At 42.8% G+C, this 22577-nt stretch overlaps 1 protein-coding gene and 2 long non-coding RNA genes across 6 annotated transcripts in view; 2 read left to right on the top strand and 1 right to left on the bottom strand.

Moving 5' to 3' along the window:
• LOC145720744 (uncharacterized) overlaps positions 1 to 22577 on the top strand; it is a 253598-nt gene that overhangs the window by 208836 nt on the left and 22185 nt on the right. The window lies entirely within an intron of this gene.
• Positions 1560 to 20962, bottom strand: LOC115937826 (CASP8 and FADD-like apoptosis regulator). Of its 4 annotated transcripts, none has more exons than XM_081815388.1 (3): positions 20786 to 20962; positions 3832 to 4337; positions 1560 to 1752 (listed from the first exon to the last, which is right to left on the bottom strand). In XM_081815388.1, the coding sequence occupies exons 2-3, from the start codon at positions 4110 to 4112 to the stop codon at positions 1575 to 1577; spliced, it is 459 nt and encodes a 152-aa protein (XP_081671514.1). In that variant the 5' UTR covers positions 4113 to 4337; positions 20786 to 20962; the 3' UTR covers positions 1560 to 1574. The 4 variants fall into 4 exon arrangements, with proteins under 4 accessions (XP_081671514.1, XP_081671515.1, XP_081671512.1 ...); XM_081815389.1 differs by lacking the exon at positions 20786 to 20962 and adding an exon at positions 20450 to 20572; XM_081815386.1 differs by lacking the exon at positions 20786 to 20962 and adding an exon at positions 19653 to 19787.
• On the top strand, positions 20443 to 22389 carry LOC145720748 (uncharacterized). Its single transcript, XR_014143939.1, has 2 exons — positions 20443 to 20500; positions 21382 to 22389. It is a non-coding gene; the product is annotated as an uncharacterized LOC145720748 (long non-coding RNA).

The following is a 22577-nucleotide window of genomic DNA, read 5'->3' as shown; positions in this document are numbered from 1 at the left end:
ACAATGGAATATTACTCAGCCATCAGAAAGGATGAATACCCAAGTTTTGCATCAACATGGATGGGACTGGAGATTATGCTATGTGAAATAAGTCAAGCAGAGAAAGTCAATTATCATATGGTTTCACTTATCTGTGGAACATAAGGAATAGCATGGAGGACATTAGGAGAAGGAAGGGAAAAATGAAGGGGGGGAAATCGGAGGGGGAGAGGAACCATGAGAGACTATGGACTCCGGAAATCAAACTGAGGGTTTCAGAGGGGAGGGGGGTGAGGGGATGGGGTAGCCTGGTGTGGGTATTAAGGAGGGCACGTATTGCATGGAGCATTGGGTGTTATATGCAAACAATGAATCATGGAAAACTACATCAAAAACTAATGATGTAATGTATGATGACTAACATAACATAAAAAAAAAAAAAGTACCATTCTTCCAAAAGGCCCGGCTGAAATTATACTGAAAAGGTGTAAAGGCTTTCCTAAAAAAGGAAGAGAGAAGATAGCTGGGGGCAAGTTTCTATTAGAAAAATCCCAATGATGTAATTCTGAAGTTCCTAAAATATTTTAGTCAACGCGGGACATTCCAACTCATTCTGACTCAGGAGGTCTGAGGGGGCAAAATTTAAAAGTTAGGGTATATTGCTACTCACTTGCCCTAGACCAAAGAGATTAGGAAAGAACTACATTTCAGAAATAGGCTTTGCTTTGGGTTTTACTTCCCTTCAGTTTAACATTTGATTACTGAGGCTCTATTTTTGATTTTTTTTTTTTAATAATCATCATCAAGAAATTGATATAAACGACTGGCAGATAAGTTGATTTGGGGACACCAAATAGAAGTTCTATTTTTTCATTTTCCTTCCCATTTGATGCATTTGATGGTTGGGGGTGCATCCAGTCACCCTATCTGCCTAGATTTCAGGAACCAAACTCCAATGATTAAAGAACAAGAGGAAATTCTCAAGCCACACCTTACCAGAGTCCTCAAAGGCAGGTCCTTTAAGAACATATTTTCATAATCTAGAGACCTGAGACTTTCTTGGCCTGTCCTTAGGCCAGGAGTATCACATGGGGCCAGGAGGAATTTAAATACTTTGCCAGCAATTACAACATCCCTGAGATCTTGACTGCTACCTAGCTTCCAACCCTGAATCTCTGTTTTTGCCATTCCCTGGATACATGAGTCACAAGTACCTTCCCCCACCTCATCTCCACACGGAGCCTAATGACTTCACACTGGCCTTGAGCTAGCTGGGGGAAAATAGATGCCGTCGGGAGTGGACCCGTACTTCCCACCTGTTTGCCCTCAGTGTGAGCAGATGGGACTTCCAAACCCTCCCAGATGGTCTGTCAAACGGGGGAGAGAAACTGATACCTAAATCAGGCCTCTGACTTTTACAGAAATAAGAATAAAATACAAGGATGAGAGAAACACCCAAGGCCACCCTATTTCCTGTCAATTGAGAAACCAATTCTCTTCTTATTAATGTTATTAAGAAACAGACCTTTCTCTTCTCGCTTCCTACCTTCACCCCCAGCTTGGGCCTCCCTCTTCAAGGACCCACATCCCTCTCTTCACACCCTAGAGATCACCCCCCACCTTCTGATAGGCTCTTGGGAACATGAACCAAGAAAAAGAAAACTCACCTTATCCTTGGCTCCCTTTTCTCGGCCAGTATAATCCCTCATGAGGAAAAATAATGAGGACAGATCAGATTTTTCCAAATTACCACCAATCTCTGTCATCAGCACCCTGTAAACCAGACAAGTTATTTTCAGTAAATTCAGATACCATCCTAGTGAGAAAAACAAGAGCCGATGCCTCCACTGTGCCAATAATTGGTTAAAAGGCTAGTTCAGGCCCCCATCTGATATACACCCCCATAAAACAGAAAGCCTAGGCCTCCTCACGAAGATATCTTAACAAAACTCAAAAAGGAAATTCATCCTTCCCCTACTTTCAATAGGAAACAGTACCTTTCTTTCTAACTAACTGCTCTAAAAACAACTCAGAGAATGAAAACTTCCCTAAAGAATCCCCTATTTCCCCCAGATGTTATGATGATATAAGTGAAGAACATATATGACTAAGATGGAAGACAGAAATAGAATTCGAAGTGATCTTGTCTTCTCTGTTTTACAAGCTCCCAGGGGATGCTGACACTGCAGACCCAGGGACCATACTTTGAGTCACAAGCTTCTAAAGCAAAGTTATACCTGGGATGTCCTGGCCCACTCTCGAACTCAAAGGGTGAAAGGCATCTAGAGCCTGGGGACTGGGGACTGTGACCACAGATGTCTTTGTCTAGAAAGCTCTTCCTGATTCAGTCACCTCTGCTCCAGTGGGAGCCACCATCACACTTTATCTGGGCTCCCAGGACACCTGTGGTTGGCATTATTGCCTGGACATTGTCATTACTGCTTAGAAGGCTGTTTTCCCAATTAGGCTCTCAAATTCTTGAGGACAGAAGATGCTTCGTTCATTTTGCTCTAGCGCTTACCAAACACCTGGTATATGTTGACCCAAAAGAAAGGCCAATGAACAGATGCATCGATGAATCTAGCATCCCACTACCCAGCCTCTCTGCCCAGAGGCCCTGAGGAACTGTCTACACTCATCATAGCAAGGAGACAGGAAATGGAGAGTGCCCTAACCTATTCACTGAAACCCACTGCCTCTGAACATTTAAGAACATTACTGACATTACATGATAGCTGAGGAGGTGGAAGATGATCGAGAATAACTACAATAATAATGAACCCCTGCATTTGTAGATGGCTTCACAGTTTTAAAAGTACTCCACATACTAAATTATTACAATTACACCAACAAACTTGTGAAATCAGGTTTCACTATTTTTAGCTTTACAAGTAGGAAAAGGAAGTCCCAGGCAATATTAGTGGCTGGCTCAGCCTTTGTGGCCTGTAACTGGTAGTTCTGGGACTTGAAACAGGCCTCTAGACCTCAAGTTTCACTTTCCAAGGCCTATGCTCCTTTCAACTCTCCTTAAAATAGTTCTTGATAATACACATCTTCTTCAAATTATGCATCATTGATATAACTTAAGGCTGGTGGTCTGGAGAAAAAGGAACCATTAATTTAAGGTTACAAGGTATCTTCCTTTCTCCAGAAATGCAGCCTTTGTTGGGGCTGCTGTGCTCCCCTGAACCTCCAAGAGAGTAGTATGTAAGCAGGAGGAAGGAAAAACTCAAAGACGGTCTGAACTAAAGGGGACTCCAGGGACCATTCCTCTCTGAACTGAAGGGGGCCTACAGCTGGTTAATCGATGGGATGTTCGTTCTGCACCCCTGGCCCATCGAGCCTCTGGGGGCAAGGACCTCACTGGAACTCACAGAAAGGGAGCCCACCTCACTAACCCCCTCAGCAGGGGAAAGACCAAAGGGGACTCAGGAGGGATCACAGAGCTCTACAAAAGTCAGGAAGACCACCGTCAGACTTGTTATTTCCTTTCTCAGAATCTGTCAGTCTGACATCACAGAAAATAAGCCAGGAAAGACCACCGCAGATCTCACAGTCAGAGGATGGCAAGAATTACTAGCTCTTAGTCATTCTTATCCAGATCATTCTATCCATCATGCTACCCAGCCCTTCCACTTTCTTTATGATCTTCTATCCAATTACTTAAACAAACATGTTCTAAGAATTCAAAGACTTCAAAGGAATGAAGTAACATCATAAGGCAGTTGAATCTATGGGTAAAGAAGGTAACATCACTGCTTTTTCTTACTGTCCTCATTTCTGTTGTTCATAAGCCTAGACCACCTCCCTCCCTCCCACCAGGTCCAGCCTTGGGAATTGCTGATGAATTACCTATAGTCCGAAATAAGGCGAGGGTGCCTGAGCAAGTGGGCCTCCACTGCCTTTCTGTCCATCTTGAAGATCCGCTTGAGCAAGTCAAACCGCCTCACTCTGTAGAGCAGCTCGGCCAAGCCCATGGCAGACAGCATTCCTCTTTCACTTAAAATATCCAGAAGGTCCCTGACATTAAGCGGAGCAACATCTGCAGCCACATCCCGGCACAAAAAAAGAAGCATTTTCTTCTCGTCTTCATCAAGTGCCTCTTCAACCTGATGAATGACCTCAGTAGACATCCTGCACAGTGTCCTTCCAAAACACTGCAGTAATAAAACTCCACTCTAGTCAATAAAAGGCCATGAGGCTGCTGTCTTGATTTATGATGGTTTTCTTCATTTCTTTCAAAGTTCTTTCCAACGGAGTTCTGTGGTTAAAAGGGAATTTTTAAAATCCTCTTATCAAAGTAACTTATGTCTCAAATTCAAGGTAGAGGCTCTTCCTTGCTTGCTGCTCTCTCTAACCTAGAAGATTAAATTTACACTGTTAAGTCTATAGAAGGTAGACAAAGCAACTGATCGAAAAACCAAGACAGACAAAGAAGATAACCTACATTTTAAAGGAAGTGAAACCAGAAACAAATCATCTCCCAAAAATCCCGCAGGCTTTATCAGAATTTATGAGACTGTCAAATATGGTAAGAAGAAAATCACAAGGAGAGAGTTAATAAATAAATGGCATATAAGCTTGGTGGGAGGAAGAAGAAAAAGCCCAATGGCTAAGCAGCTAAATGGACCAGAAAAACTGGTGTCACAGGGTTAACTCCCACTTGAAGTGACACCAACCAGGTAGGTTTGAACAAATACGGGTCTTGACAAGAGACCTTCTGCAGGGTATCAGAACTACTCCACCTCTTTTTTCCCAGTTGTCTCCTATTCTAAAACCCCTCATAAGCAGATATCTCTGCACCCATCCTCCCAGAGTCCCGGGTCCTTTTCACAACTTCATCAGGAATGCTCATTGGACCTGCCCCCTTGCCTTGTCAAGTTTTGATCACGGCTTCAGACCCTGAGCCCGTGGAAGTGCTAGGGGCCCCTTACTCTCAATACACTGCTTCAGGTCAGCAATCATCACAGGAGTTCCTGATGGTATCCGTGGAAGGAAGGAAGGAGGTGGAAGGAAGGAAGGAGGACAGAAAATCTAGGGAAAGTTCTTGGTCCCAGGGCTGGACTGGGGTGAGAGCAATGGGAGGGAATGCCATAAATGTATTCTTAATTGCTTCCATTGAAACTCAACCTATTCTTGTTCAAAATTTAAGGTGCAAATGGCAGGTGCTGTCTATTCTATTCTAAAGTTTCATAGCAACAAATAAATAAGTAAATAAAATTTCATGGCTGTATTTTATGTTAAATAAACTCTTGTGTTCTGAGACAGTACCTTGTCTATTTCTATTAGAGAACATTTAAGGTTAAAAGTTAATCTTAGCAAAAAAAATAATTGGAAACAGAACCCCACTGTAAGTCGCTGTTACTATGTATTTGTGTACAAGTGTATTTATATATTTATTGAGCTATATTTAAGAAAGGAACACTGAAGCTATTTTATTTATTTATGTACAATTCCAGCCCACAATAGGTTTAAGGCATCTTAAATAGCAACACTAAATACAAGAAAATTTTCATATGAGACGAGGGGGAAAAATTAGTTTAAAAAACCATTAAGTTAGAAAGTCGAAATGGGGTGGAAGGATAGAGAAGACAAAGCAAATATGCAGGCCAAAAGGCCTAAACAGATTTTAGCAGACTGTGACTTTGTCCCTGAGTTTCCTGGCAGTCAAAGCAAAAAGGGGTATAAGGGACATTAAATAGTTTTTGCTGTCAAAGACAAAAAGACAAAATAGATTCTTTTTTTTTTTTATTTAAAGATTTTTTTTTTTTTTAAGATTTTATTTATTTATTTACAGAGACAGAGACAGCGAGAGCAGGAACACAAGCAGGGGGAGTGGGAGAGGGAGAAGCAGGCCTCCCACTGAGTAGGGAGCCTGATGTGGGACTCAATCCCAGGACTCTGGGATCATGACCTGAGCTGAAGGCAGCCGCTTAACGACTGAGCCACCCAGGAGCCCCAAAATAGATTCTTAGAGTAAGCACAATTTCCTAGAGATCCAGAGTTCCCCATCAATGAAAATATTAATAAGCATTTTAGGGTCTGAAAGTAACAAAATCAAATTTATTTTAAATTTTATTTCATTTTTCAAAAATTTTAAATATTTTATTTTAAAGTAGATCATTCATTTATATCTTTCACACTGGCCTTCCCACAATCAGGCTAAATGGTGAGTTCTTAATAAAAATAGACATTTTACCTTATGTATACTTGTTAATCAGTATTGGTGTGTCTATGCCAATCCCATGCCCATTCATCCAAACCTCACTTAAATACAGCCATTATGAATAACTGGAGAAATGGAATTTACTAAATGACTGCTCAATGAAAGTAGAAAAACTGGCACTCAGACTTTTTTTTTTTTTAACCTGAAAGCTTAATAACAATTTTACACATTCCAGAGACCCTAAATTTATACTTTATTCACAGGCTAACAATACTTTAACCTAAGCACTAGTTTCCATGGAAGGAAGTCAAGTACTTGTTCTATTGACTAAAAGTCACAATTTTGTTAGTAGTTGTTATAAATCAACCTATAAAATATTCATACCCACTAGAAGGTATAAAATAAGTAAGAGAAGAATAAATGAGATGTTATCCAAACTCACAAGACTTATCTGAAAAAAACCAATGAGAAATCAAATGTTCAATTCCCTATTTTTATTTATTTAATATTATTTATTTATTTGAGAGAGAGAGCATGTGCACAAGCAGGGGGGAGTGGCAGAGGGAGAGGGAGAAGCAGACTCCCTGCCGAGCAGGGAGCTCACCTCACCGCAGTGGGGCTCCATCCCAGGACCCTGGGATCATGACCTGAGCAGAAGGCAGATGCTTAACCAACTGAGCCACCCAGGCACCCCTAAAATTCCCTATTTTAAAAAACAGTAGCCAACCTTTATGATTTGTAGTCATCAATGATATAACAACGCCATCAAGAAGTTAACAACATTAGATAATCATTTTTTAAAATATTATCTGCTCAAAAAAAAAAAAATCATCTGCTCAGTTCATTCCCTCCAACCATTATACCAGGACTTTCTGCCAGTCACGCACACTCAGCAAGAGAACTGGCATGCTGTCTTCCCTCTGTCCTAATGGAGGTATAGTTTGGCAGCAAAATCCAAATTACTCAGTGGTAGCATCTGGCATATTCAGAAAAAATTATCAAAAGGAAAACTACAGATCCCGTGCTGAGTCAGTCCAACCTGCAGCAAAATACCAGTATACATGTTAGGGTGCTGTTGAGGCAGTTAATTGTAGCTAAAGGTGACAGGCACTTGAGAAAGGGAAGCATGAAAGGGAGAAGTAGGGTTAGGGTCCAAGTAATCACTACTTTGTTGGGGTTCCTTCTTTTTTTTTTTTTAAAGATTTTATTTATTTATTCATGAGAGACAGAGACAGAGAGAGAGAGAAGCAGAGGGAGAAGCAGGCTCCCAAGGAGCAGGGAGCCCGATGCGGGACTCGATCCCAGGACCCTGGGATCATGACCTGAGCTGAAGGCAGACGCTTAACCGTCTGAGCCACCCAGGCGCCCCTTGTTGGGGTTTCTTTTAATCCCAAATCAAGACATTAACATAAAAATCACTCTCAAGCTAGGGAAGCCTATAAGACCTTCAGAGGCAAACCCAAAACCACCCCTAGAAGGCTACCTTCACAACCCAGGGCATAGAAGACATCCATTCTGCTGGAGGCAAGTTCATGCTTAAAAACTGCCACGCACAAAAATAAAAATCACCATGACAGTAGACAACACAAATAAAATTCACATCTGAGGAACCTACATCTGAAAGAATTTAAATAAATATGAAAACTTTCAAGAAAATAAGGAAAATTTTTGCAATAGACCAAATCAATACTTCTGAATCAGTGACAGTTTTACCCCTCAGGGGACATTTGATAATGTCTTGAGACATTTTTGGTCATCAGGCCAGGGATGCTGCTAAACATCCCTCAATGTAATTCCTCCACAACAAAGAATTACCAACTGCAGACACCAATAGTGCCAAGATTAAGAAACCCTGCACTAGATAATCTGAAAAAACTGGATATAATAGACACTCACATGAATTTATAAATTTAATAGCAGTCCAATCAAAAATTAAAAAATAATTTGCCATGGACTGTGGCAAGCTGATTTTAAACCTATGTGAAGGAGGAGAAGGTCCAAGAATAGCCAATACAAGTTTTAAGAACAACCAGTTGCAGGAAGTTGCCTTACCAGATATCAAGATTTTATACAAATGTAATACGGCACCAGGGTATATAATAAAGCAACCAATAACCAGGTGAGAACTCAGAAATCAATCCACACACAGATGACTGAGGGGTCCTGCCAATCAATAGAGAAAGGACCAGAAATGTCCAGAAATGGTGCTGGGACAACTGGTTATTCAATACATATAGGCAGGAAATTGGGATCCTTTCCTCACATCATTTATAAGTCAATTCCACTTGTACTAAAGTCCTGGATATAAAAGTCTAAATGAAAATCTATAACCTCCAATTACAAAAAGATTTTGTAAGACATAAAAAGCAGGCATCCTTTTAAAAATGAAAGAGAGTAAGCACAGAGAAGACAAATGCATCATATTTACTTAACAAAGAATTTGTATCCAGAACATAGACAGCACTTCTGCAGGGTCGCCTGGCTGGCTCCGTCAATAGAGCATGTGGCTCTTGATCCAGGGTTGTGGGTTTAAGCCCCACATTGGGTGTAGAGATTACTTAAAAATAAAATCTTTAAAAAAAAGAAAAGAAAGAAAGAAAGCATTTCTGCAAATCGATAAGACAAGCAACTCAAAGGAAAAATAGGCAACAGGTACTTCCCAGAAGAAAAAACCCAAATAGCTACTAACGATATGAAAAGATGTTTGAGCCATAATAGTAGTCAGAGAAATGCAAATTTAAAGTACAATGAGGTATTATTTCACATCAGTTAAATGCTAGTATCTGTTACCAAATGTCAGAGAAATATAGAATCTCCAATGTTACTGGAGGAATCATAAAGTAGTATGACTACTTTGAAGAACAATTTGGCAATATCTGATAAAGATTAAAACATACATTATGACATGAAGATTTCATTCCTATGTAAATATCCCTTAAAAACTCTCAGACAGGTATACCAAGGCATATACACAATGTTTCTAGCAGCAGTAGATGTTACAGCAAAAAAAAAAAAAGGAAACCATCAACCATCTAAAAGGCTATCAAGAAGAGACTGAATAAAATATTATAATCCTTTAATGAAACACTATACAGCCCTGAAAATGACTGAACTAGAACTACATGAATCTCACAAACAAAACACAAAACAACAAATATTTTTGCTGAAGCAGAAAGCAAGTTGCTAAAGCATACATACCATACAATTAATTTACATTAAAATCCTAAATGTTAAAAATAATAACCATATATTGTTTAGCAATGTGTGTGTGTAGTAAAAATATGAAAAAACACACAGTAATAATAAATACTGAATTCAGAAAAGTGGTTTCCATTACAGCATGAACAGAATGTGACTAGATAAAAATGCACAGGGGAAATGACTGAACTTGTAACATTTTACTTTATAGGCCGAGAAATAGGTATACAGATGTCAAAATAAATGTACATTATACCACATTCTCTGACCTCAGTACAATAAAATTAAAAAACAATAATAAACCAAAGGGGAACCCTGTAGGTTTTCTTTTTTTTTTTTAGGATTTTATTTATTTGAGAGAGAGAAAGAGAACATAAGTGGGGAGGGGCAGAGGGAGATGAAGAAGCAGATTTCCTGCTGAGCAGGAAGCCGGACAGGGGGCTTGATCCTGGGACTCCAGGATCATGACCTGAGCCGAAGGCAGTCGCTTAACTGACTGAGCCGCCTTGTCATGATCCCAGGGTCCTGGGATGGAGCCCCGAAATGGGCTCCCTGCTCCGCGGGAAGCCCTGCTTCTCCCTCTCACACTTCCCCTGCTTGTGTTCCCTCTCTCGCTGTCTCTTTCTCTGTCAAATAAATAAATAAAATCTTTTAAAAAAAAGAAAGAAAGAAAGCCTAGAGGCATTCCAAAGTTATCCTCCAAAAGAACACGTCAGATTTTATTTAACATGGTTCAAAAGATGGGGTAGAGGGGGTTAGGAGGGGGTAGCAAGTACAATGAGTTCTTTAGAAGTTCTGAGAAAGGACGGTCCTTGGCACTTCCCAGCTCCCCCTCGCTGAGTTGTCTAGCTCTGCACTCCACTCTCCTCCTCAGAAGTCACTTGCTTCTCCTCCCTCTGCTGAAGGACAAAGGGGTAATCCAAGCCCAACTCTTGCTCTCAAATACCCACTCCCCCTGATTGATCGATATTCTGCCAGTTTTGTTTCACTCTACTGTTTTAAGCAGTTCACCTTCCCTCACCAGACAAAACTGGCATCTGGGTATGTTTTCTAAAATTTGTACGAAATCCCCCTTTTCTTTCCTCCCCTCACTGGCAAATTCTAGCTTAATAATTGTCTCCCCTTTCTTTTCCACACCCACACAAACTCTCCACAGTGCTTCAAACTTCACAAGCAAAGCAACTAAACCTAAGACCAGCTCTAGTTTCATTTCTCAAGTAGAAGTCATGGAACGGTTGCTAGTTAACACCAAACAAAGCCGATGTCATCAGCGTTAATATCCACAACACTAATAGAAGGAGCGGTGCCAGGTTCTAGAAACAGAAAGCACTCCCAGTATTTTCAGTAGAAATACATTTAATATGGATGCTTACAAAACTGTTGCAAGGGTTGGATGAAAGGGTTCTTGCCTGGGCTTCTGAGAAAAGCTCCTATAGAACCCCGAAAGATCTTGTCTAAGCCAGGGCAGTGGGGAATCAGGAGGCTGTCCCTGGGAGTGCTGGGCTCACCTGCATGGAAGTGACCCAGAGATCAGAAAGCAGTCGACCATCCCACCTGCTTCCAACATCTCCAAAGCTGGTGACTGGACACGATAACGCTGCTGCCCAAATCCCTACCTCACCACCATCATGCTTGCAAACAGAGGAACTAAGAAAAGCAGCCAGCTATTGGCCTCTACCTCATTTCTGTTTACAAATCTTACCTGAATGCACCTAGCTGGCAGAACTTAGTTCACATCCTGGCTGTAAAGGAGTCTAGGAAATGCAGTTTGTAACTTTCCATTGTCTAGACAGAGATGAGAATGGGTCCTGAGCACCAGCTGACCTTAGTCACCACAGAAGGATATTCCTTCTGTGCAATTCCTGTGGAAGGACCCCAGTGCCCGACTCATAGTAGGCATTTCATCAGTATCTGTTGAATGAATCAATGAATAAATGGAGTTTCACAAGTTGCTACCCGGTAATGACTCACTTCCTTTTCTCCCCAGACTAGACCTAGACACATGGGAACTCTCTCTGACCAGTACCTGCATTTATCTGCCCTTTGCCTCCTGACCACCAGCTCTGCAACACTTCTGGTATAGGACTGGTCCCGGCTTGCCAGGACTTTCCAATCTTAGCACCAAAAAGCCTGTGTTCTCAGGACACTCCTCAGTCCCAGGAGTCTCAGGATGGTCGGTCACCCCAGCATCCCATCTTCAGATGGTGAGCCTCCTCCACTCATACATTTAGAGTAGCAAGTCATGCTGAGGAGAGGGGGAAAAGATCGCACCAAACGCTTGTGGCTTTCAAGCTGAGCTGGCCCCTTATTGCTGCTCAGCAATTGCTTTTACAGGACCTTGGTCAGCTCCTTTCCCACCTCTGCCAGAGCTCCAGCCTTCATGGCTTTCTTGTACCTTACCACCACCCACTGGTGCCATTTCTCATAGGTCGAACTTGCCATTTATCAGGAGTAAATTCCCACAATCTTCCACCTTCCCACCACTCCCCGTGTGCCCTCCTGTCTCCATGAGCCCCTACAACTACTCTTTCGTCAACCTCTCTCTACCTCTAGCTTGTAAATACATTCAAGTCTCTCCTCTCTTAAAAAAAAATAAATAAATAAAACGAAAAATCCCTTAAGCCTGAGATCCTGAAGCCAACCACCCTTTCGCTTTATTTCCCTTCACGTAAAGCAGGAATCTCATGAAGGAAGAGTCTGCACTCAGTGCCTCAATTCCTCCAACTTCAGTTCACTCCTCAATTAGCTCCTACCTGAATCCTCCCTCTCACCGTATCCTTTACAAAATGACACTCAGTATGGAGCCATACTGGAACTGAGGCCAAAGAAAAATCCGTAAACTGATGCTGTGTCTATTTTAAATTTTGACAGTTTGCTCACTGTGAATTTTTTGCATGAATGTCAATTTTTTTCAAAATATTGCACTAAAAATTTCTCTTGATTATTGAATTGAGCACCCCCTTAAATGTTGTGCCTGAGTGAGTGCCTCACTCTGCACACCCTAGTGTCCCAGTCCTGCCAACAGTGCTCTTGTAGGGGACTTGGTGACCTAGTGGCCACATCCAAGTTCACTTGGAAGTTCTCTTTTACTTGGGCACCCTATCCCATCTGATGCTGCTGATTAATCCCTACTGGAAACTGCTTTGGCTCACCTCACACCACTATATTCTACACAGTCCCTCCCTAACCTTCTGTGACTCCTCAGCACCCTCTTTCTGCACCTGTTCCTTAAATGAGGGTGTATCCTAGTATCTATCTCTCACGCAGGACTTTTCTCCTGGTCTTTCTGTTTTTCCTGCCTCTGGTCTCAACCCCTCCAAATCAATCCTCTATCAGAATGAACTTTCTGAAGTCCATGCTTGAACTAAGTCATTTTCCTAATTCAAACCTTCCAATGATTCCTCGTCTCCCATTGCAGGTTCCAATTTTCTTTGCATTCAAGGCCTCTTGTGGTCCAGCACCTGCCCTCATCTTTCATTAACACATACTTTGCACATGTGGCTTCAGCCTAACCTCAACACAGAGTTCTTTCCCACGCCTCTATGCCTTTGCCTGGACTACCCTCTTCCACTTACCTGTCCAGCAAAACCCTTCTCAGCTTTTAGGGCCAGCTGAAGCATCTCCCACTGTGTAAAGCTTTCCTGGGAAGAGTCCACACAGACTTGGCCAGTAACTTCTTTGTATCATTACAGTATGATGGACATACCTCCCTGGTACCCAGCATTGGCCCCAACAGGTGACAGTAAAATGTGGTTAACTTAAGTCAGGTTTCTCAATCTTTCTCACCAGAATGTCACTTTGCCTCCAAACCGTCTGGTATCTGAAGCACACGACATTCTTTGTAATCAATAACACAGCCACCAACATGACTAATTCCCATCATACCTTAACCTCTTCAAAGACATACTGAATCCTCCATTCTTTGTACTGCTTCTCTACCTGAAGTAAAGTCACAGTGTGGCAGGAAAACAAGCATGGCCACAGTATGAAAGCAAATGTTACTTCCCAGGACACCATCAAACTGGGGGGTGATGGAGGAGAGCCAGCTTCACCATCTGCAGGAAGCAGCCTCTAAAGCTGGAACTTTCAGGTGTCTGGAAATCCCCCACTGAAACAGAAACATCAGGTCCCTCAGAGAGTCGCCCAGAAGACTGAAAGTATCAAGGAGAAGGGGTTACATGATCCTGGGCAAAAGAGGATGTGGCTATCTCACTGGAGTTCGGTGAAGTCATCCCAAACCTAAGAGAAGCCACCTTCACCTTCCATGCGTGTACAGAATTGGTGGAGGTGGGCTGTGTGGGTAACAATTCAAACAGCTAATATAATGAACCCATCTTTCCTCTTCCACCTGAGGCATTTTAAACCTAAGAGAGTGCATGAAATGCCATTTTGCACAACACTCCCCCCCCACACAGATATTTAAAATGAGGTTTATAAATAATCGATCTATAAATAATAGATCATCATGTGGTTCCTGATTTCTGGAATGCTGCAGATATATACTCAAACATGGTCTAGAGGACCATGTACCAAGGCTGAGCCATAAACACTTTCCAATTTGAGATGTTACTGACCATTATTATGCATCGGGAGCTAAAAATATACATTAAAACATTATTTGGCTTCACAAGCCATGCATTTCAATTATAGCAAATTGCCCACAAGCAATAGATAATCTCAATTATAAAATGACATAGAATTGGAAGATATTTTTATAAAGTTCTTTAATGGGGCTCAGTCCCGTGACTCTCAGGGAAGCCCCCACAGATTGCAACATAACATCACCTCCAATCGCCTCCCTGGTTCATAACACTTGCATAGAGGTGGCAGAAAATGAGGGAATGAAAGAACCACAGAATGAGAAATCATCTAGACGGAGAGTAGAGTATGAATCTTCTAATTAGATACAAAAACATAAGCAGAATCACCAGGGTCAATAAAAGTAAATCCATTCAATGCAATGGCTCACTCCATCTTTTTATTTTATTTTATTTATTCATGACAGACAGAGAGAGAGGGAGAGGTAGAGGCAGAGGGAGAAGCAGGCCCCCCAAGGAGCAGGGAGCCCAATACAGGACTCGATCCCAGAACCCGAGGATCACGACCCGAGCGAAAGGCAGACGCTTAACTGACTGAACCACCCAGGCACCCCATCTTTTTTTTTTTAAGACTTTATTTATTTGAGAAAGAGAGTGAGAGAGCACAAGCAGGAGAAGAGGTATAGAGAGAGGAAGAAACACTGAGCAAGGAGCCTGACACAGGGCTGGAGCCCAGGACCCTGGGATCCTGACCTGAGCCAAAGGCAGACACTTAACCAACTGAGCCACCCAGGTGCCCCATGGCCCATTCCATCTTAACCAAAGTTAAATTTCTATGAGGTCAAACTTCTCCTACGTAGCCCAAGTACCTAAGAGTATTGCCCCAAGAAGACCCAACTTGTAATTTAACTCGTGACAAATAGATAACTCAGTGTTCTCTGGACAGGGCTTTTCTGTCCCAACCTCTTTGCTCAAGCATTTGCCTCCCTCTGGAAAGCCCCTTCCCTCTTCCCAGTCTCTGCCTATTGAAATTCTATCCCATCTTTCAAGGCTTCTCTTCCATAAGCTTATCTTGATCCCTAAGTCAGGTCATTTCCTGCTGCTTTGTGGCACTGTTTTTACTCTCTTCTGACATTTATCTTATTCTGGTTGGGTATCTACCATATGTGGTAAGGTCCTTGAGGACAGGTAGGTTCTCGTTCATCTTCATTAGGCTATGCTGAGCCGTGGCCAGGCTTACCAAGTTCACCCTCCCAAGAACTGACTGGCCATCATTACACAGCTCCAGCAGGCCCACACACGTGGGATGCCTATTCATCCTTTCGTAACCTACAATGAAGCAAGATGGAGCTGGTGTTGACATAGGTATCATACTTGAAACCCGGTTGTTAGATCCAGGAAAAAGATTGTGAAAGGAAGGTTTTGCAAATATAAGGGATAACAATGCTATTGTTTAAGAGTGGCTTACTGTGTGATCGTAAGAGGCTTGGTGAGCCTGATACAGGACTCAATCCCAGAAGCCATAAAGGGCTTCCTAGGAGCCGACAGGACCTCATCTTGAACAGGCAGAATACAATGTCTCTAGCCAACCTCGGTGGATCCCCTGGCCTTTTAACAAAAGGTCTGTCTCACTGTACCTTTAGCTAAAATTTTATCCTTTGCCATTACCATAATTTTTAAAACTCTAAGATTTATGTGTCAAGATTTTCATTTTTACCAAACCTCTAGGCCAATCCTCTGCATGTGGTATAATTCTCTCAGGATGGCCTCAAAAGTACCTAAATTTGGGGCGCCTGGGTGGCTCAGTCGTTAGGCGTCTGCCTTCAGCTCAGGTCACTATCTCAGTGTCCTGGGATCGAGCCCCGCATCGGGCTCCCTGCTCTGTGGGAGGCCTGCTTCTCCCTCTCCTGCTCCCCCTGCTTGTGTTCCCTCTCTCACTGTGTCTCTCTCTGTCAAATAAATACATAAAATCCTTAAAAAAAAAAAGTGCCTAAATTTAAAGAATTATTTCCTCAAATAGGACATCATCAAAATTACTAATACCTTGTATGAGATGGTGTAAGTTTAAGACACAACTAATTGTCCATGAACAATCACTATATTCACTCATGTGACTGAAAAACAGCCATAGGACAGTGTGAAGCATTTACTGCATTCATCAATTGTTGAGGCTTCAATTTCCTCAACAACAAAAAGCAACAGGCAAAGTTGAGTTTGAGCAAGACTCCAAATTTTAATGCTTCAGCAAAGCCTTAGGTCAGAGACCAGATCTTAGTTCCAAGCAGTGCAAAGGAGGGCTGTGACCTAGCCTGTTCTTTGTAGGTCATCTTTATCACCATACAACCGCAATCAGGAAAATACACAATCCTTCTCCTCAGGGATTTCATCAAAGGAATTAGATAGGGCTCAAGAAACAACCCTATCTGTCCAATGATGCCACACTAAAATAAATTATTTAGCAGACATTTCTCTGCACTGAAGCCCATCTATACAAGACTAGCTTGAAGTAAAAATTCAACCTAGCAAGTATATTTGTTCAGTTCATACAATGGATTCTCCAAGGTTGGCCCGTCAGGAGATAGTCCTGTTCAAAATCAGAAGTTGTGCATAATAATGGAGATATAAAGCCCTTGCAATTCTTCTATATAGCATTCTTTTTCCTAATTATAAAAAGCACTACTTGCATGCTATAGGTAAATCTGGAAAATGGAGAAAAGTAAAGAAGAAAATAAAAATTCCCCATTTGCCTCAGCCTCATCACTATCTCTGGTACCTATTTAACTGTTCTGATCTCCTTCCTGCTCCCTCTTTCTAGGTTCCTTGACATTCCTGTTGACAATCCAGCTAAAAAAGATAGACTCAGTAAATGCAGGTGCTCAGTAAATGCTGAATGAAGGGATTCACTTATTATTGATTTATTTTACTCAACTCTGAATCAAGCTTTGGTCATTCTTGCAAGGAATTTGGTTCATTCACCAGACAGTATCCAAGCCAGATTTGTCATGCATCTACTCTTTAAAACAAAATCATTGATTTTAAGAACGATACTTTTTGAAAGCTTCAAGTAAAATACAAAACCAAAAACAAACAAAAAAGATACAGTAAGCTAAAGGGAAGATCCAAAAGATTTAAAAAAAAGCTCAAGAATTTGACAAGTAGATAAGGAAGCTTTGGTTCCCACTTGTAAAATCAGATGATAGACTGAAGCCATTAGCCTGAGGAACATTTTAAACCTTGGAGCAAGTAGCTACAAGAGGATTTTTTAATTACACTGAAAAACTTAAGTATATAGATATTAATGTAAATAAAATGGGTTAATTTCTCCAATTGAAGAGTTCCCTGCAGAAGACACAAACCATCTTGAATACACAGATGAATGTGGTATCACATGGCTGAAGGTTAGTTCTTTCATAAGCACTGAATTACCAAAGATGACAACCCAATGTATAGAATAAGAGGAAAACAATGAAGAAGCTGTTGGTCTGTTTTGCACAAAAACTTAAATGGCCAAATAAAGACAAAGTGGCTAAAAGCAGAGAAAGAAGCAGTGTTATCTGGAAAGAAAATATTTATATATATTTATATATATATGTATATATATATATATGTATTCATATGTACATGGGGTCAAAGAAGAAAAGACTTCTCTAAATCCAGAACTGAGGGAGAAAAAACATTGGAAACATATAAACAAGCAAATGAATTAAGTGTAAACTGTGGATACACACATTCTCAAAAAGAGAAAAGTGGTCATTAGGAAAAAAATCTTTCATTAGAAACACTGACGTTGGAGGGGAGTGAAATTCCATCTGAGAAAAGAAGAGATGTTAATAGAAAAAATAAACACCAGTTCTGAAATGCAATTGAAGAAAAAGCATCATACAAAATAAATATTTTAAAAACATTTAAAAGTCTGTATTTGAGTGTATAAAGTGTCTGGAAAAAACATTAAACTTCAACCTTCTGTTATCTTAGGGAATGGACTCCTAAGGGCTCTCTCTATTTACTTTGCATATATTTTAACACAGATAATTATAATACAACTTAACTGAAAAGTTTTTGAAGAAAAGCATTACAATACAGAGTGTTAAGTGCAATTCTATGGTAAGTGTAAAGACAACCACCGAATGTATGAAAGTATAGAGGAAGGGAACATGTGGTGGTAGGTTATGGAGTCTTCTGAGAGTAAGTGACAGGAGCTGAACATAAAGGAGAAATAGGGCATTGCAGTAATGATAGTGTTTCTTACCTCACTGATGGATAGTAAGGAAAGCAAGAATGAGCGTGAGTACACGTTGCCCTCTGTTACCTGTCATTACTTCTCCAGCGTGGCCCAACTGTCTTCCTCCCATTCTTGGCTGTCAGTGGCCCCTGTCTAGGCTGCCTTGAATCTAAGTTACCCGGGTAGGTAACTTTGCTTGGTCTCCCCCAACCACTCTGTGAGCTTCTGCGGGAGGAAGGAACCAAGTTCAGATCCATCTCTATGTCCCCAGCACCCAGAACTCAGCCTGGCCCATAGGAGTTCAATAAATGTTGGCAGGATTACACCGAATCAAAGGAAAGGAGGCAAGTTCAGTCCATAAACACGAGTTTAATTAGCCTTTGGGACCCTACAAGGAAGAAATAACCAAACGGAGTCCATTCCTGAGATTTAAAACAGTGACACGCCTGGTGACTCGGGACTGCTGTAGGTGAGTCCCCAGGAGGCTCCAGAACAGACCAGAAGGGCTAAAAGCGGCTCAATCCATTTGGGGGGGGGGGGTCAGGAGCAGTGCCCTTACACCCCCGGAGCCCAGGCGACTCCAGCACTGGGGCTCGGGTCGAGAGAGGAGAGACGGACAGGATTCTTAGTCTACTCACGCCCGGGCAGCCCCGGCTCTTCCCGCTAGATCTCGGGCGGGAGCGAGACCCACCCGTGAAGGACTGCAGCTCCGGGAAACCGGCGTGGGGAGTACTCCAGAAACTGGAGTACACCCATCAACAAGTGGACTCTCCAGATGGCTTCCGGGAACCTCTTCCAGCTAAGCGCCTGTGCGCCTCTTCCAGGCAGCCGACGAGAGACTTAAAGTTCGAGAACCCTCCGCCCCCGCACCTGAAAAAACTCCACAAGGGTACACCCGCGGCTGTCCCGAAACTCTCCCTTGGGTAGGCAACGGGCCACGTGGAGCTCGGGGGAATTACGTGCTGCTCGCGGAGAATGAGTGGGTGCTGTGGCTGCTCCCCACCTACGCGCTGAGGGCGAAGTTGTGACTCCGCGCGCCGCAGAGACGGAACCTATTTCGGTCGCAGCTTCCAGCAGGCCGCCTGCCACCGCTGCAAACTGCCTGAGAATACGCTCCCTCCCGCCCCTCCCCCCACCGCGGTCGTGCAAGACGCCCAGGGGGCAAGGTGCACCCCACCGCGGCAGGCCTGCAGGCGGATTCACCTCCGAAAGCGGGCACGAGCTAGTAAGTAATACAGTGTTAAAGAGAAGTGCAAATGTCAGTTACAAACAGAAGTAGAAAACGTTCAGTCGTTAGAAAAAGCCATTTTAATCAGGACATCCATCCCAGAAGCTGTAAGTAAAATAAATGTTAGCATGAAAGATGAAAACTTCTTTACGGCAAACATTCAAAATTCCCTTCCAAACCCGAGTCTTTTCTTTTGTTTTCTTTGTAATTTTGGTGTTAAGCGAAATTTTCTCCCACTGAAACTTTTTTGTAAGATTGTTTAGGGGAACCATTAGAGGGAAAACACCAAAAATTCTGTTCCTCTTATCTGAACTCTCTTACCTAAAGTAGGTCAAGCCCATCAGAGCCCCGTCTTAGTTTTAGATTATCCGGGTTTGTCCGTGTCCAAAATGCTTAACATATTTTATTCTCTATTGGGACTAAAATCTCATTGCGTAAATTAAATGTCAATGTCAACAAATGAAAATAATTCGAGAGGTCTTTAGAGTCCTTCCTAACCCACGCCCTACTCATTTCCTGTTCCCTAGAACCAAAACTATGCCTCCCTGGTCTTTGTTCTATTGCATTCCACTGTTAATGTTTAAAAAGAACATGTCCTTCTGTCCAAATCCGGACACCATCAAGCAGGAACATCTTGAAATCAACTTAACATTTCCCAGTTTTTGTTTGTTTGTTTGTTTTTTGATGAGGGGAAAGGCGGGGAGCGGGGAACAAGTCTATGTTAAGACTTTACAAAAATCTTACTAGTCATTCCAAACTTTGGCAAGGAAGTTTCCTTGCAGTTTGCCAAAATATATAGTACACCGCTGTGCAAAACAACCCTGACCTATTTCACCAGGCTATTGCAATAAAGTAAAAATTCCTGCCAGGCTGGCTACTACCGCGGCGACACGTAATCATGCCGGAAAAGTCTTCTTTCTCATCAACTTTTCGAAAGGACGCTGCCGAGGCTTTAGAACAGTTTGTCCCGGGAATTGAGCAACTCTCAGGATGATTTTAAGCAACGTTTACTCGTCCTCTGGAGCTTCAGTGTTGGGCAACGGTTATGTGACCCGGTGGGGGGGGTGGGGGGAGCTTCCGGACAGCACCCGGGACTCCTGCAGCCTCCCGCGACCCACCTGAGATCCAGGGCTGGGGAGAACCGGCCGACGGAGCCCGTTTGTCTGGAGGTTTGTCCCGCGGCTGCCGCCCCCTCCACGCCCCCTCCGCCTGCGCCGGCCCCTGCCCCACAAACAGCAAATAGGACCCTAGCGGACTGAGTCATCTGCCGGAAGGCCCACTCCTCCCCTAACCCCTGCCTGGCATCGCCCGTCCCAGGCCAGTTCCGGGAAGAGCTAGTCCAGGAGTAGCTGCGAGGTGCGGGAGAGGCGGCACCGGGGGGAGGGGGGAGGGGGGCATAGGATCTGGGATCTGGGGAGGGTGGGGAGTCAGGGGAGCAAGCACTGGGCACGTACCGTCTTGCTCACCGCGGGGCTCTTCTTAGGCTTCGACCTATCAGGCTTTGCTGACAATGACGCCTGAAAGATGAAGAAAAGGAAACTGAAAGTCTAAGCCTGTTAGAGGACGTGGCGCCTTCCAGCCCCAGTCCCGCCTCCATTGGCCTTTCTCACTCAAGACTTCTCTGGGCACTTAACGCTAAGAAAGTTTGATGGCCTACCGTTCATTGTGTTAGGCCCAGAGACGCCCCCTGATGAGGGAGCAGAAGGGGACAAAGCAGAAGCTGACATCCCACAACCCCCTCCCCCAGATGGAACAGGTGTGACATTCCTCAGGCACTCCTGGCTGCCCTAAAGCTAAGGGAAGGAAAAACAAATAGTTAACTTATAGAGCTCACAATCCTGCAAGACAGGAGTCTCCCTCGGGTTACAAATGTCTTAGCAATTTACAAGAACAAAGCATTTCTATCAATAACCTAGCTTCAGCAGGAAATGTAGATACAATGAAATGTCCTTATAACCTGCAGCCCATTGACAGATGCTTGAAGCGGGCAGAGTGAAATGTTCCTCCAGGAGGCTCCCAACTGTCTTACTGTTAATGCCTTGCTTTCTAGGAGAAACAACCTTAACTTGACAATGGCAAAGCCTCCAGGTATCCTGTGAGTCTTCTTTAACATAAGACAATCTTTCTGAAACCTCCCTTTTCCTTAGTCCCCCAACCCCACAGTAGACAATCAGCTACCTCTCACAAACCCAGGGCAGCTCTCTGTGCCCACGGGTCCTGTCCCCTTGCTTTAATAAACCACCTTTTTGCATCAGAGACGTCTCAAAAATTCTTTCTCCGCCCTTGGCTCCACACTGCACTCCAGTGAACCTTACCTATATTCCAAAACCCCAGCGCTCCCACTCACCGACCCCAATGAGTCCCTTTGAATTAAAACACTCCTGTACCACAGCCAACCAGCTGTTAACACCCTCGACTGTGTAGGGGAGAAAACTGTCACCCCGAAATGTGTCCCTTTGGCATGTGGATTACTTGAGGTGATTATTTTTAAGAAACAAAAGACTCTGGAAGAAACTTTGACCCTCCCTGTAGCTTAGAAGACTAGATGGAGGACCTACTCTGGGAAGAGAGCTGTCTGACCATAGTTTACTACAGGTATAGGACAGAGAAGGTGCTTTAGACAGAGAAGAATTTAGCAAAGTCTGTTTGTTAAAATTCCTCTCTAAATCCCATTGTTTCTGTATGGCCAGCAAACATTTGTTTACCAAACATTTACTCTTTCATCTTCCTGTGAATTGTCTTCCTTCCCTTTGAAGTCCCAGACTTCAAGTCCCAGGGATCCCCTGGATAGCAGATAAACCTCAATTGCCTGATTGCTTGATAGGCAAATAAATTTTATATTCTCCTGTTAATCTGTCATATGTTAATTTAATTCTTAGACCAGACAAAAGAACCTTGAAGGGTAAAGTGAAATTGTCCTCTTTCTCAATAACTGGATAGGCTATGAACCCAGGGTGTTTGTTTAAAATAGTTGTAGTTGTCATAAGGAGCAAGCAAGCACCGCTAGTGTTTGTTATCAGTGCTTGGGAATAATAATAAATAACAAATGTGAAAGCACTTTGTCTTTTAAAATATTTATTCCTAATAACCACTTTCTTGTGTTTTTTTCCCTTAACTTTTTTTTTTGTTGTTAAGATATTCTCCTTCTTCGGGGCGCCTGGGTGGCTCAGTCGTTAAGCGTCTGCCTTCGGCTCAGGTCATGATTCCAGGGTCCTGGGATCGAGCCCCGCATCGGGCTCCCTGCTC

The sequence above is a fragment of the Leptonychotes weddellii genome, chromosome 3 (genome assembly GCF_054177405.1).
Source record: "Leptonychotes weddellii isolate Sample4059 chromosome 3, ASM5417740v2, whole genome shotgun sequence".
Classification (NCBI taxonomy): domain Eukaryota; kingdom Metazoa; phylum Chordata; class Mammalia; order Carnivora; family Phocidae; genus Leptonychotes; species Leptonychotes weddellii.
Note: the sequence above shows the minus strand (reverse complement) of the source record. Positions and strands in the feature narration are given on the sequence as shown.